The sequence below is a fragment of the Trichogramma pretiosum genome, unplaced genomic scaffold, assembly GCF_000599845.2.
Source record: "Trichogramma pretiosum strain Unisexual culture from Peru unplaced genomic scaffold, Tpre_2.0 scaffold2, whole genome shotgun sequence".
NCBI lineage: Eukaryota > Metazoa > Arthropoda > Insecta > Hymenoptera > Trichogrammatidae > Trichogramma > Trichogramma pretiosum.
The window spans coordinates 415,519-430,583 of record NW_019641687.1 but is presented as its reverse complement, the minus strand read 5'-3'; the positions used below and the strand labels follow the sequence as shown (position 1 = coordinate 430,583).

Sequence of the window (15,065 nt, the reverse complement as noted above, 5' to 3'; positions counted from 1 at the left end):
TTCTATGTACGCCGTTGTGGCTTGTGTCAGTATTCCGCGTGTGCGCCAATCCGCCGCACAATTCGGCTTATTCATCCAGCGTGTCGTGAATCGTGAGCTCGATGATCGAAATGAAGCGAAAAATCCACGAATCCGTGGCGCGCCGTTAAAAGAGTGCCGGACTCGGGACGAGGGTCCGCGATAATTCTCGAGTGCCAACTTGCCGCGTGCAGTGTGCAGCTTTTGTCTGCTGCCGCGCGCTCCTTAAAAACAAGACACGCGCGTGTGTATATACTTACCTATATTATATCGCAAAAGAGCTAAATTTATAAGCGTTCGTTGCAGCAGGCAGTGCCGACGTTTTCTCTATATAGCGCATATACAATAGGCACATCAGTAAGACAGTGGTCCAACTGATCCGCCTGCAGAGGGACGGCAACATTTCGCCGGTATATATAACTCACCTACACGTCTGTGTTCATGCTTTAAGGAGAGCTTCAAATTATTGTGTATACACATCAACACGCCGACGCACAATATGAGCCAGAACAAGCATTTGTATGTATCGTCTGTACTAGACCATTCCAATAATAGAACATTTAGCTATGCGTGCGTCTATTTTCAATCTCTGCGCATTGTTTTTCAAAAGCTGCACATGAACAAGTTGTTTGCTTTTCATCGCTCCTTTACACTTTGACAATGCTCATCAATTTTTGTGCCTGTCAGTTCAACAATTTTTTGGTACTCGAGCTTTAAATAAGAAATTTTTGAATTAACATTTTCGATTTTTTTCTCGAATAAAATTGAGGAAATACCGAAACTACTCACTTAGAATATAAAGAATGTACGAGTTTGTGTTTGAACCTTTATAATTCGTATTTCTCGTGAAAAAATAGACTATAAATCTGCAATATATATTTTTGAAAATCATCTGACACGTTATTTTTGGTTTTTCAATCTATCAATCGCTAACGAAGGTATTCAATTTAAAACAATGTGCGTGGTGTCAACTCACATTAAAGAAGTGCGTAAGAAACTTCCCTCTGCGATTGTAATGTCACGCTCTTTTTTAAATTTTGTAAATCCGTTAATAATTTATTAATTAAAACCCTCAAGAAATACTTATTTAAAATGATTGTCAAAAATCTGTACTGGAGACCTAATCTATTTTTTATGAGAATATACATATTTAAAAAAAATACTTGAATTTCTAGAGAACGACAAAACCGACCAAATCTACTATAACTAAAACAAAAATATTTAGTAATAATATCAAAAACTGTTTAAAATTTGTTTAATTCTTAGCCTTATTTTAATATCTTCTTAATGGGATTATAACATTAATCAATCTGTCAAACATGCAAAACTCATAAGGAATTCTAAAACTAAAAAAACTCGCGAGGTCATTTATCACGATGTTCCACTCATTTTTTCTGAAATTTACCATTGTAATCGGCGTACTTGAATTACATTACCTGAATATAATATCTACTTATTCATTTTTAAATTTTTTGTAATAAAAAAATAGATGTTACTGAATGTTCTGCTGTCCGTGAATGATCTGTTATACTTGAAAAAATTAATAATAAAACAGGAAATCAATATAATGGCTTTTTTGTTCTACATTTTACAGACGAGTGTTGGGACTCGATCGCTGTGGATCAATGAAACTCATTGTCGCGATCATCAGTTGTTTGCTGATCCAATCATGCGAACCAAAATTATTAAGAATGTTTCAAGATTTAAGAACCAACGTAATAAGGGCTGAATATAATCAGACGTACGAGTACAAAGTAGACTCGAAAAATCAGTTCCTGTTTATCATAGAAGAAAATATTGACTTGGTAAGGGTGTCCAAACTTTTAAAAACCGATACTTTTTTGTATTCATTTTGACATTGACATAAGGGTACATTTTCAGAAACACCTTCAGTCGAGCACACTTTTTACGGCGTCCCGGGTAGTCGTCGAGAGCGAGAACGCGACGCTGCAGAAACCTTTGACGGTAGTCATACGTCAAAAGAGCGGCGTGATATCTTGGCAAATCCCTGCTAGAGTGGACGAGAATCCTAACTTTTACAGGGATGCTCATTACTACAAGAAAACGAGCAAGTTACTGTGCCCGAGCGCCTACGGGGACTTGAAGCTGGAGGAAAAGTACGCTACTTTAACTATTAGTACGGAAAGTGCGGATGCAACCGATTTCAAGCTGAATCTTGTGAAAATGAAAGATTTCGATATTGGGTAAGTGTCGAATACGAATAATTGAGTGGAAAAAAATGGAATCTTTTATTCCCATACTTTCAGCATCGGCGAGAATCGAACTTTTAACATTACGCCGGCGGAGTCGAATTTTTATTCCTACCGGCCGGATGAGGATCACTCGACGGTGCTCATCGAAGTCAACTCGGACAGCCTCACTTGCATGACCATATCAATTCAGAAGCCATTGGTGAGTTGAAAGTTTTTAGTTCAGAAACTTGATCAATCAGCAAGAATAGCTGCAAGCAACTAATCGCACGAAAAATTTATCAGTGTCCTGTGTTTGATTCAGAGGAAGATATTCATTACGATGGATATCGACAGACCGTCAGCACTAGAGGTGGATTAACGGTTTCGGTAAGCGATCGGCAGGATAAAATAAAATACGAGGGTGAAAGCTGATTATCGCTAACGAATTTGTTACTTTTCAGAGCGACAATTACCCCGATGGATTTTTCATAGTTTTCGTTTTGAACGCGGACGACAGCAGCTGTATACGCAATTCGTCCAACAAAGACATAAACAATCGCAGCAAGCTAGTGTCGTTCAACATCCAAAAAGGAATCTCGAAGAAAGACTACGCGATCGCCTCGCTCATCACGGTGGTCTCGCTCATGCTATTCTGCGCCGCCTTCTTCGCCATGACGATACTGTGCAAGTTCCACGACTTCCGCGCCTTTCAACGGCGCACTTCGACATCCTCGAGACGCGAGTCCGATCCGGCTGGCCCGGAAGAGATGGGCATAGCCGGCTCGAACGAAGTCGCGACGTCGAACGGCGCTGGCGGTGGCGAGGACAATAACGCACAGGACGACGAGATCGACACAGCCGTGACGGTGCGCACCTCGCTGTCGTCGAAGCGGCCGAAGCTGGCCGTGACCGAGCTGTCGAAAAAGGGAAGCCGCAAGATACACCAGGATTCGTGGCTGTTCATGTACTACCTGCTGACCGTGGCCATATTTTATGCCGCACCCGTCATCCAGTTGGTCGTTACAGATCAAATAATGCTCCACGTGACCGGCAATCAGGATCTCTGTTATTACAACTTCCTCTGCTCGCACCCGCTCATGTCCCTCTCGGATTTCAATCACGTCTTGTCCAATCTTGGCTACGTCATGTTGGGCTTACTATTCATGACTATTGTTTACACGAGGCAGCGCAAAAATGCCAATTTGCTCTTGATGCATCGGGAGTACGGAATACCACCTCACTATGGCCTTTACTATGCCATGGGATTTGCCTTGGTCATGGAGGGTATAATGTCCGGCAGTTATCACGTATGCCCCAGTCACAGCACTTTCCAGTTCGGTAAATTCATAATAAAACTTATAATGATATAACGTTAAAATCGAGGCCATTTTAGCACGAGCTCTCAACCGAATGACTAATTTTTTTCAGACACCAGCTTCATGTATATAATGGCGGTATTGTCAATAGTTAAAATTTACCAGAATCGTCATCCGGACGTCAACGCCGAAGCCCCGACGATTTTTGGTATTCTGTCTATAACGATATTGTTCGTCATCATTGGAGTACTGAAGGGTGATGTGATATACTTCTGGATCATTTTCAGCATCATTCATTTGGGTCTTTGCATTTTTTTGAGCGTTCAAATTTATTATGTGGGACGTTGTAAATTTGATAAAACTATATTTCGTCGAATGGCAGCGGTATGTTTATGAAGTAACTTTATGAAATGTTCTTCAAATAAAATTGTGACTAATTTTAAATCGTTTTTCGTTAATTTTTTGTTTAGAGCGTTAAAAATGACGTCAGCCGGAGGCGATTGTTCCGACCTCTACATTGGAAAAGGTTTTTCTTACTGATTGTTGGCAACCTTTGTAATTTTGGTCTAGCCATTTACGGTAACGTCAATATCAAACAAGATTTCGCAAAGTACTTGTTGACGATTCTGCTGTTGAACCTTTTGCTTTACATGTTGTTCTACACCACACTCAAGGTTCGAAAAAAAATGTCAACTATCAAATTACAGTTCTCCAATGTAACACCGGATAATCTTACTTTTATTTTTCAGATTCACTATAAGGAAAAGATTTTATTGCAGACAAAAGTGTACATTGTTATCGCGATGTTAACTTGGGCAGCAGCCATGTATTTTTTCCTCAACAAAACAACGTCTTGGTCCAAGACGCCGGCACAATCGCGCACTTACAATCAGGCCTGCGTTTTGAAATTCTACGATTTCCATGATATTTGGCACATTCTTTCGGCAATATCCATGTTCTTTTCGTTTATGATGTTATTGACACTCGACGATGATCTTATTAATACGCATCGGAGTCTCATACCAGTTTTTTAAAACTTCATCTCATGTGATATGTTGCAATTTTGATAAATCGAACGATCTTTGTTAAAGCTATGCCTTTTCAAGACCTATTCGATTTATCACAGTATTAATTGTTTTTTACAGACTATTTTATTGTTTGCAGTAAAAATTGCATTGAACATTTATTGATCAACTCATTATAGTTAATGGACTAGAACCAATTTTTATAAACACGAACAAGTACAAGTTAATAATAATAGTAATAATAATAATTTAATTGATTGTTTAAGATGAAATCATTTTTCACCAATTTAAAAATTTGTATTTATTGTGTAATAAAAAAAATTGTATAATAAATTGTGAATGAACATTTTTTAATCACATATTTTCTTGTATTTTATTTGAATTTACATCAGAGATGAAGAGTTGCTATTCAACAAAAATATCAGCAATTTTAATCTCATCCTTTCATTTTATATTTATTTTCGGAGTCCCGATTCCTTATATTTGATTCCAAAATCCAAATCTTCAATTAGTCAAGTTGAGATAAACTGACAAACGGTTGATAGCGGAAATATTCGCGCAAGCGCCTTGAATTATGCACGAGATGTGCAATAGTGCAACGGTTAATTGTGATTCATAATAACAATGTATGTATGATGTGTGTTAAAGGCATTTAGGTAGTCTGATCTGAAGTGTAGAAGTGATCTTATAGTGGCTGGTGAGCTTGTGAGTGTGATAGCAGACTATAAAACAGCAAAGTGCTAAATCAACGTCATTCAGGACGCAAATTTTCATGTTTTTCGTTTATTTTTATAGCAAAAAAATTATTTTTGTATAATTATTATAATAAAATTCACGTGTTACTATTATAAACAGCAACATTGAAAAGTTTATGATAACATTAAGTGCCATGAATGAAGCTTCTTCAGCATTCAAAGTAAACAAAATATATCATTATATAGGCTATTGACATGAATAATTTTTCAATAACTTTTTTAGCTTAATAATGTAAATATTTATGTTACAGTATCAGGAAAAGTGAGACTAATATGAAAAATATAATTTTTTATTTAACTCAATGAATCTAAATTGAGTAAAATGCAAAACAGAAAACCATCAAGATTGTTATTTCTGTCTCTAGTAATATTTTTCCTGTTTCTTTTTACTTCAACAAATTCTTTATCCTTAACACCAGTTGTCATCACTGCAAACTATAGTCATCAATATGAATTTTCATTAAATTCAACGGTCGAATATGTATTTCTTTATAGCAATACTGGGGTAAGTACTTTTTTTGTACTTTTCAACCAAAAGCATTAACTGTCTTTTAATCTAAGATAAATTTAATAGATTAACAAAAGTGATGGAGCTAGAATTATAGTAGAAAGTGATAATGCAATATCAACTTATCCATTGATTGTTGTGGTTCGTCAAAAGAAAGGAATTTTATCATGGCAAATACCATTACAAGTAGAGGGTAGAAACACCAATAATCCAATTTCTTACCATATAACCAGCAGAACATTATGTCCAAATGAATTTTATAAGTCAATCAAATTTGACAAAGAACCTGATCAATATGTCACAATTAGTATATCTACAGCGAGTATAAAAAATATTTCTTTCAATCTTCAACTTTTTCCCCTTGCAGAATTTTATTTGAAGTATGTAAAGTGTTATGTTATTTAAAATTATGTTGACAATTTTATAATTGTATTTTTTTTATAGATCTGGAGATGAAAAAAGTGTTAATATTACTCCTTCTCAGCCAGTATATTATGGTTATAATTATGATGGCCTAGCTGAAAGTTCTTCCGTATTAGTCAGTGTTGAATCTGATTCTGAAACCTGCATGACTTTTTCAATTCAAAATACTTCCGTAAGAAAATGATGAAAAAATAAATTTTCTAATAACTATTTTTAAATTTCTAACTGTTTTTTTAGTGCCCAGTTTTTGACTTAGAAAGAAATATTCAATTTGCTGGATATTGGGAAACTGTTAGCTACAGAGGAGGAATTACAGTGCCAGTAAGTAACACGCAATTTGTACCTGTATCTTTGGTAGTCAAGTTAATCTTTCATTTAAAATTTCAGAAAGAACGCTACCCAAATGGTTTTTTTATAGTATTTGTGGTTAATGCTGATGATACAGAGTGTTCTCCTAAGTCTTCAATAAATGAACCTAATCGTACTAAATATGTCAAAGTGAAAATTGTTAATAGTATTACAAGGCATAATTTTATTATTGCAACCTTTTCAACTGTCGCAGTTTTTGTTTCATTCTGTGTAATTTATATCATTGGTGCTGTAAGCTGCAGGGTTCATCATAATAGAGCTTTAAGACGTCAAAATTATTTAGAAGAAGCAGATAGAATACAAGAGAGTGCTCGTAGCCCTGAAGCACATACTTCCGGTTTTCAAGAAGTAAGTTATTTCCCTTATCATAATAAAGAGTTATTTGATTTGAATTTTTTAAAATTTTTATAACATTTATGCAGATTGGTGAAGGTGCAAGCATTGCATTTGAAGAAGACTCTTCACTTGATGAAGATGATATTGATCTCATGGAGGATGCACTTAGTGATAAAGAAATTATACGCACAAAAATGGTTCTGTCAGTTTGTGACTTGGCCAGAAAGGAACCAAGAATATTACGTAAAAAGTCTCGCCTCTACATCCATTACCTGATAACAATAGCTATTTTTTATACAGCTCCTGTTTTACAACTGGTTGTTACCTATCAAAATGTTTTGCATGTAACTGGAAATCAAGATCTTTGTTACTACAATTTTCTGTGTGCTCATCCTCTATATTTTTTATCTGATTTCAATCATGTGTTTTCCAATTTGGGATATATTTTGTTGGGGTTGTTGTTCATTTTCATTGTTTCTATGAGGGAAAGATATGATGAATCATGTATAATTGACAGAGGAAATGGAATTCCACAACATTATGGACTTTATTATGCTATGGGCTTTGCCCTAATGATGGAAGGTGTATTATCTGGAAGTTACCATTTATGTCCAAATCATAGTAATTTTCAGTTTGGTAAGAATAGTGTGCAAAAAAATGTTATTAATTTTCACATATCTATAAAAAACTAAATTTATAATTTTTTATATTTTTTCAGACACCAGCTTCATGTATATAATAGCAGTTTTATGTATGGTAAAGATATATCAAAATCGTCATCCTGATATAAATGCTAAAGCACCTGTTACATTTGGAGTTTTAGCTATAACTATTGTGTTAGCTCTTATTGGTGTTCTGGATGATGGAGTTATGTATTATTGGATATTTTTTACTGTTATACACCTGTGTATATGCTTATCATTAAGTGCTCAAATTTATTACATGGGAAGATGGAAATTCAATATGGGCGTTTTTCGCCGCATGATAATGGTTATTATTTACTCATATTTATTACATAATATGTAACTATAAATTGTTAAAACGTATTTTATTTTAGACAATGAAACATGATGCACGAGCTGGGGTGAGATACCTTGTTCGTCCATTATACTGGAGAAGACTGTTATTGTTGGTCCTGGGAAATCTTTGTAATCTAGCTATTGCAATTTATGGAAATAAACATTATGACCAAGATTTTGCAACTTATCTACTTATGATACTCATGTCAAATCTTTTGCTTTATACATTTTTCTACATTGTTATGAAGGTATAAGTGATAACTATAAACATTCTGAAAGTTATGATTCTTGCTATATTTAAAATTAATTTTGATTCTTTAATATTTCAGCTTATTAATGGTGAACGAATTCTTCTACAGCCAGGAATGTATATACTTCTTGCATCAGTTACATGGGGTGGAGCTTTATATTTCTTTATAAATAAATCGATTACTTGGGCTAAATCGCCGGCAAAATCGAGAGTATTTAATAGACCATGTCTCTTGTACAACTTTTATGATTATCATGATATTTGGCATTTTTTATCAGCTTTAGCAATGTTTTTTTCATTTATGGTATTATTGACTCTAGATGACGATCTTGCTGATTCCCATCGAAGTCTAATTCCAGTTTTTTAAGAGATTTGGTTATTACTATAATTTCTTTGTACTTTAAGTACAATGTTTGCAGATAATTTTGCTTATGTTTGAAATACATAATGAATTTAAGAAAATTTATTCAGATTTTCATAAATTAATATTAGTTAACAGAAGATTTCAATATTGTTAATTCAAATTAATGTTAAATATTGAAATAATTATATTTGTAAACATAGAAAAATGAATAATATTGTTTTTTCTAACATTGTTAGAATATAAAATTAATCTTTAGATATGAAAAATGTTTGACCTATTACTAAGATGATACTTGTGATAACTTTTGAATATAGATAAATGTATATATTTATATGCATATTTATGCATTTTTGAGTGATGTAAATAGGTACTTTTTTTCATGATGGATATGAAAAATGATAACTCTAAATTTGTGAAGTTTATGTGAAATTCAATAACAACCTGATGTATTTTCCATTAGTGTTTTGTATGCTCATTTTTTTGTATAAAAAAAGAATTAAAAATTACGAAAAAAATATACTTGAATAAAGAAACAAAATGAAATTTTCCATTTTTTTGAATATTTTACTTCAAATGTAACTAAGACTTCATACTTTGCCGTATTATATCTGCATATGATTTAGGAAAGATTCAAATTTGCAGCTTATTTAATGTTTTCGATTCGGAAAAGATAGTTCATAATCCGATGTAAACATTATCATAGTTTCAAAAATCCCGGAAAAATAGTTATAAATTCTCAATGAGAGTATGAAAAATGTCCTCTTTGCTTGTTTTGTGTAGAACTAATTACACGGAGTGTACGGAAGAAGCAGCAGAATTTAGTTTTACATGTTTGTATTTAGCGCCTTATTTCCCCTCTTCCTCTTGCCTCCTACAAGTCTTTCGGAAGGGGATTTTCATGAATTTTGCAAGCATTGTGCAGACTGCATTCTGCAATTCCCAATGCATATGTATATCATACTTGTGTGTATGTTATATTCATATGTCTAGCGAGCAGCAGAGCACGGCCAGCTTCGAGTTACAGTCATATCTAATGTAGATTAGCAAATATCATTTTACTCGTATTAGTTACAATTAAATCACCTGCGAGATGATATTCGCCGCCTTTTTAATGATCCAGCCGATACAGATTTAGCAAACTCAAAGTTGCGGAGTCGTTGGTGGGAATCGCGATATTCGCGCGCGTATCCGCGACCGAGTGGTGTGTCAAGTCAGTTGTTTTCAAGATGCCAAGAAAACGCAAACTTAGCGATTGGAGTCGAAGGTGCCGGTTTTGTTTGAGCCTTGAGCCCAGCTCGAGTGAATTGTTCGTTGACAATCTCGGTGATGCTGTCAAAGATGTTGCCAAATGCACTGACATCGAGGTATTGTCCTGGTCACAGTCATTAAATTTTAAGGTTATGCCAAAAGGATTTCCTTGAATAACATGCCAAAATCGACTGTTTTGCCAGTATTCTTGGAATACTTCGACACCTGCATGAAAACAATTGAAAAAAACCCTGTTTTTCGCTATTCATATTTATGTAATGTTATAGTTTTGATGAAATAACTGTGGCTACGTTGCAAAAGCACATGAAAATGAAATAATTTTTCAGAATCGTTATGGTTTTATTACATACAAAATATTAAAAAAAAAAAAAAAGTTGCATTTCATGAAGTTTCTTATTGCTATAGCCTTTTTTGTTACAGATTATATTATTAACTTATTTTTATAGAGACATGCAGTAGTAGTAATAATAAATCATTAAATTATTACAACTTGACATTAGAGCACTAAAATAAAAATTATTTATTAAAAATTATCACTTTACAGATCATTCAAGAGCCTTCTTATCCAAACAAAATATGTTATGCCTGCCACTACAAGTTAAATATGTGGACTGAATTCAAAACTAAGTTTATTAATAGTCACAAAAGCATAATATCATACTTGAATGTTATGAATCAAAATGTAAGTTACTTACTTGAAAATAACTATTATTGATTTATATCAAAATTTATTGTATTATTCTTCCTTTTTATATTATGTAGGTAGATATATATTATAATGTTATAATCTTATTTCTGATTTTGTAGGAAGAATCTAAGATTGATGAAGGTGTCATCAACTTATCAGAAAATGCCGCCGAAACCTCACCTGCAAAAAGTCAATCACATCCATATGATAGTTCTACATCTGTACGTAAATTAACACGATCACGTAAACAAAAACAGCATGAGAGATTTGCTAAACGCTGGGTTCAACGTAAAAATGCCCTTAAAAATGCTAGGGGTGAAAAATCGTCAGAAAGTGATTCAGAAGATAATTCGAATTTGTCACCGATTCAAAAAGTTCAACGTGACTTAGGAAAAAAGAAGCGCGTAGAAAAAGCTTTAAAACACCTTCATACTGATTTGACTGATAAATACAAGCTAACTTATATTGATGATGGTAATGGAAAGCCTATTAGAAGAACAAGAAAAGTAAGAGTTGGTGAATCTATTTATCGTTGGCAAACAGTAAGTTTTTTTAATACTATTTTTGTCAATAAAATAATTTAATTTAATCTCTCTGTTACTACTTACAATTTCAGGTTGAATGGTTATCAAAATGGATGAACAAAAAACCTGATGATGAAAAACAAGCATTATTGGAACAAGATGAAAGAACAAAAATAGAAATGATTGAAAAAGTCATGGGTAAAAGCATTCATGAGATTGATACAGAATATATCAGAGAATTTGAAAAAGCAAATAACGTCCAACTATTAGAACCATCAGTACCAATAGCTTCAATGAAATATGTAGATTATGAGGAGTCTTCTATACCAGATAATACAAAAAAGTATACTTCAGATGATCCAGAACCATATGTCCCAATGAGTTTAAAAAAATTAAAATTGTCAATGTCTAAAGACAATACAATACCACATAATTCAGATATAAATGATAAACCAAAAGAAATAGAAAATAACCCCAATAATGACTTGAACATTATTAGTGAACAAGTGATCGTACCAAAAAAACCACCCTTTAAACCTCAAACTGTTACTGTAGAATTAACAATTGGTAATGCTACGTATATAGTTAAAACAAAACTAGATTTGCCAAGTTCAATAGAAGAAAATTCAGTTAATAATAATTTGAAATCTAATGGGTTAAGTGCAGCCTCTTCAGGAAAAGTTAATGATAAAAATGATGTCATGAATGCTGTACAATTGCAAAGAATAAAACCAAACGAAGAAAATTCAAAAGAAGTAAAGCCACCTTCTGAAAAAATGTGAGTAATATTCTTTAAAAATTTATAATAATTTAAGTATGTTGTAGGTTTTTAATTAATGATATAAATGAATTTTGTAGGGAATCCCAAAGATGTTTAAAAGTTGAAGTTGAAGGTTTAGAAGCACAAGCTTTACAGCGAGTTCAACTAAGTTTGGCTAATTTTGTAACAAACGAAATACCTGATCTTCTCACAAACCAATCGTCATCATTAAATAAGAAGCTAAAAAAACCTAAATTTAGAGATTCTTATGAGAGTCTAGAATATCAGTTACGAAACATTGTAGAAAGAGTGTTGCGGAGCAATTATCAAATAGAACAAGATTTAGCAGTTAAAAATGAACTAACAAAAGAATCGATACCATCAAATACTACTAATCCAAAATTAAATGTATTAGAATATGAGTCAAGTTTAATGCAGCCAACAGTTTTAATAAAAAAATTAAACATTGATCAGATACAGAAAAAATATTCAATAAATAATTTGAAAGTTCTTCAAAACAATAAAAAAGACAAAGATAATAGCAGCCCTTTAATAAATAGAAAACCAGGTAAAATAGCAGTAAATATTGAATTTTTATGTCTTATACAATTTTCTCTATATCAAATATTACGTATTTCAGGTAAAAGAAAATTAGTAATGCCCAGAAAATTTGACGATTTCTCTGTCAACTTGCCACCTGGTTCTGATGATGATATTCGTAGACCAAAAAAATCAATACCCGATGATGGATTTCGGAAACGTAGGAAGTCAATGGCTGAAGATATTAAGAAAATAAAAAAAGAATCTCAATCAAATTTGATATTAGGAAGTCTTATTCTAGATCCAGATTCAAATATCGAGAGTTCTAATGATGGTCATGTAGAAGTTGATACTATTCGCAATGTAATATTATCCAACAAGGATACTCTATACTCAAAATCAACAGACAAATACTCTTCAAAAAGCTTAGAATATACTCAAATTATTGAAGCTATGAGTCCAATGGAAATGTCTTCTACAGAAATTGAAGTTTTAGAACCACTTCAAAAACCTTTACCAAGTTTCGGTCGTATAACAAAAAGAGTAGATGTAAGTATTTCAAAACAAATTTTACAAGATTTTGTGAAAATAAATTTTTTATTTTTTACAGAAGACAGCAAATTCAACAACAAAAAAGCCAAAGCTGTCTAAAGATTCATCGCGACATTTATGTGGCATTTGCAGTAAAGAATTCTTGACAAATGAAGCAGCACAGGTTCATATGATTCAACATGCAAATGATTCAAATGTATCAAAAACTCTTTCGCTGCCAAAGACAATTGGAAAACCTAAATCTGTAAATTCATCTACTTTAAAACCAAATTTAACAAAAGGATCTACTGGTAAAACGATCATGTCACCTATGAGAACTATGAACAAACAGTCACCTGTAAATAGAAAAATTAATTCACCAAAATCATTAACAAATGGAGATAACAAGTCATGTACTCTTTCAAAAATGCAAACAAAAGCTAAGCTTATGAGATGTAAAAGATGCCAAGCCATTGTTGAAGCTAGACATGTTAAATCACACGTTTGCAATTCAGTTAAATACAATTGTAATCGTTGTGAATGCAGTTTTGGTGCTGAACATTTATTAGTTGCTCATCTTGATACTCACAAAGAAAGAGCTGCTGAAGAAAGAGCTGCAGAAGAATTAAAAAGAGTAAGTTCACTTTATTTTGTTCTTTAAATTTTTTATGTAATATAAATTAAGATGCGACAATTTTATTCTAGAAAAAATCACAGTTAACTGAAAAGACCTCTACACATGTTTCCTCAGAAACCGAAATGTTTTCGTGCTTTGTTTGTGAAAAAATATTTGTTGACGAAGAACAAATGAAAGACCATTTACAAATGCATTGTGATGAAACTAGTGAGGAAGGGAATGAAAAAGGTTTTCAATGTGCATTTTGTTGTGAAAAGTTCCAAACCGAAGAATCCCTGGAAACTCATGTCGGAAATCATTTGTTAGAAGATGGGGATGAAAAAATTAGCATGCTGATTAATCCTGAAATGAAACGAAGTGAGGAAAAAAAAGACAGTTCGAACAGTTACAAATGTGAATTGTGTGACGCAGAGTTTACAACGTCACATTTCCTTTCTATGCATGTAGCTGAGCACGAAGAACAAGAGGAACATATTGCACTTGAACAAGAATTTGTGTGCTCGGTATGTGACGAAGTTTTTGATTCACCTGATGAATTGAATGAACACCAAGAAGTACATACTGGTAATTCTCATGTCTGCATGCTCTGCGAAAAAATGTTTGCTACTATTGAAGAATTACAAGTTCACGTATCAACTCATCAGTAATAAATTGGAATTATTTTTCCAAACAGATGCAGTCTTCAATTTATTTGAATCAGCATGCATCTTAGGTTTGATTACTCAAAAGATATTAATAAAATTAATAAGTTACTTTTATTCAAAATAAAATATTTTATTGGTCATATAAACTGCGAAACGGGCCAAAATACGAAGTGACCTATAAAATTTATTGATAAAACATGTATATTTGAATAAAAAGTTAAAGTTTTAACTATAGATGTGTATAGTATATCTGAAATAAGTCAAAAACAAAGTGTAACATTTGAATTGAATATTTAGTAAGTGAAACAGTTGTCCAAAGTCAAGATATTTTATGTAAAATATTGCTGATAAATGTATATTTTTATTTTCTTACTATAGTGGTCGATTCTTTGTACAAAAACTTACATTATTATAGTAAATCTAATAAACTAGTAATATATTAGTTCACGATTGTAACTAATATAAAAATAAAGTTGTTTCTCTATTTATTTCAACAGCTCATTTGAAGATATTTGATAAGTAGTTTTCTGAACATTTAATTCATTGAATGTTAGTCATGGAAAGGATTTTTTATTGAAGCCATATCATTGAGTTTCTCATAATCACATAATAAAATGTTGATACACTTCATATGGATGACGAAAAATGACGATTGAACCAATGAAAAATTTGTTTAGTTGAAATAAAATATGCTTTTGTAGTAGATTTCTAATTTCCCTTAACAGCTTGCAGATAGGAGATGAATTGTAACTAAATTTTTAAGATAGAGGGGCCGTATTGTAAAGTGTAAGCGAGACATTTGTATATTTAGTACATAGTTGTTATAAATATCACGCTCTGAATCAAAGAATATTAAGAACCTTTTAATATTGGGTTTTCACAAATTTTACGAGGTTT

The 15,065-nt window shown here is 32.6% G+C and overlaps 3 protein-coding genes across 3 annotated transcripts; all 3 read left to right on the top strand.

Moving 5' to 3' along the window:
• Positions 1-26: 26 nt before the first annotated feature.
• On the top strand, positions 27-4,768 carry LOC106655108 (SID1 transmembrane family member 1-like). Its single transcript, XM_014375323.2, has 9 exons — positions 27-537; positions 1,613-1,823; positions 1,900-2,222; positions 2,286-2,430; positions 2,514-2,597; positions 2,672-3,548; positions 3,639-3,910; positions 3,997-4,200; positions 4,276-4,768. The coding sequence occupies exons 1-9, from the start codon at positions 518-520 to the stop codon at positions 4,558-4,560; spliced, it is 2,421 nt and encodes an 806-aa protein (XP_014230809.1). The 5' UTR covers positions 27-517; the 3' UTR covers positions 4,561-4,768.
• Positions 4,769-5,118: 350 nt separating this feature from the next.
• Positions 5,119-8,720, top strand: LOC106655082 (SID1 transmembrane family member 1-like). The gene is made up of 10 exons (XM_014375284.2): positions 5,119-5,467; positions 5,558-5,811; positions 5,881-6,194; positions 6,259-6,409; positions 6,475-6,558; positions 6,625-6,954; positions 7,029-7,578; positions 7,661-7,932; positions 8,000-8,209; positions 8,291-8,720. The coding sequence occupies exons 2-10, from the start codon at positions 5,629-5,631 to the stop codon at positions 8,576-8,578; spliced, it is 2,382 nt and encodes a 793-aa protein (XP_014230770.1). The 5' UTR covers positions 5,119-5,467; positions 5,558-5,628; the 3' UTR covers positions 8,579-8,720.
• Positions 8,721-9,495: 775 nt separating this feature from the next.
• On the top strand, positions 9,496-14,640 carry LOC106655070. The gene is made up of 8 exons (XM_014375267.2): positions 9,496-9,939; positions 10,389-10,526; positions 10,652-11,074; positions 11,149-11,834; positions 11,915-12,384; positions 12,457-12,905; positions 12,967-13,521; positions 13,593-14,640. The coding sequence occupies exons 1-8, from the start codon at positions 9,802-9,804 to the stop codon at positions 14,169-14,171; spliced, it is 3,438 nt and encodes a 1,145-aa protein (XP_014230753.1). The 5' UTR covers positions 9,496-9,801; the 3' UTR covers positions 14,172-14,640.
• Positions 14,641-15,065: the final 425 nt, after the last annotated feature.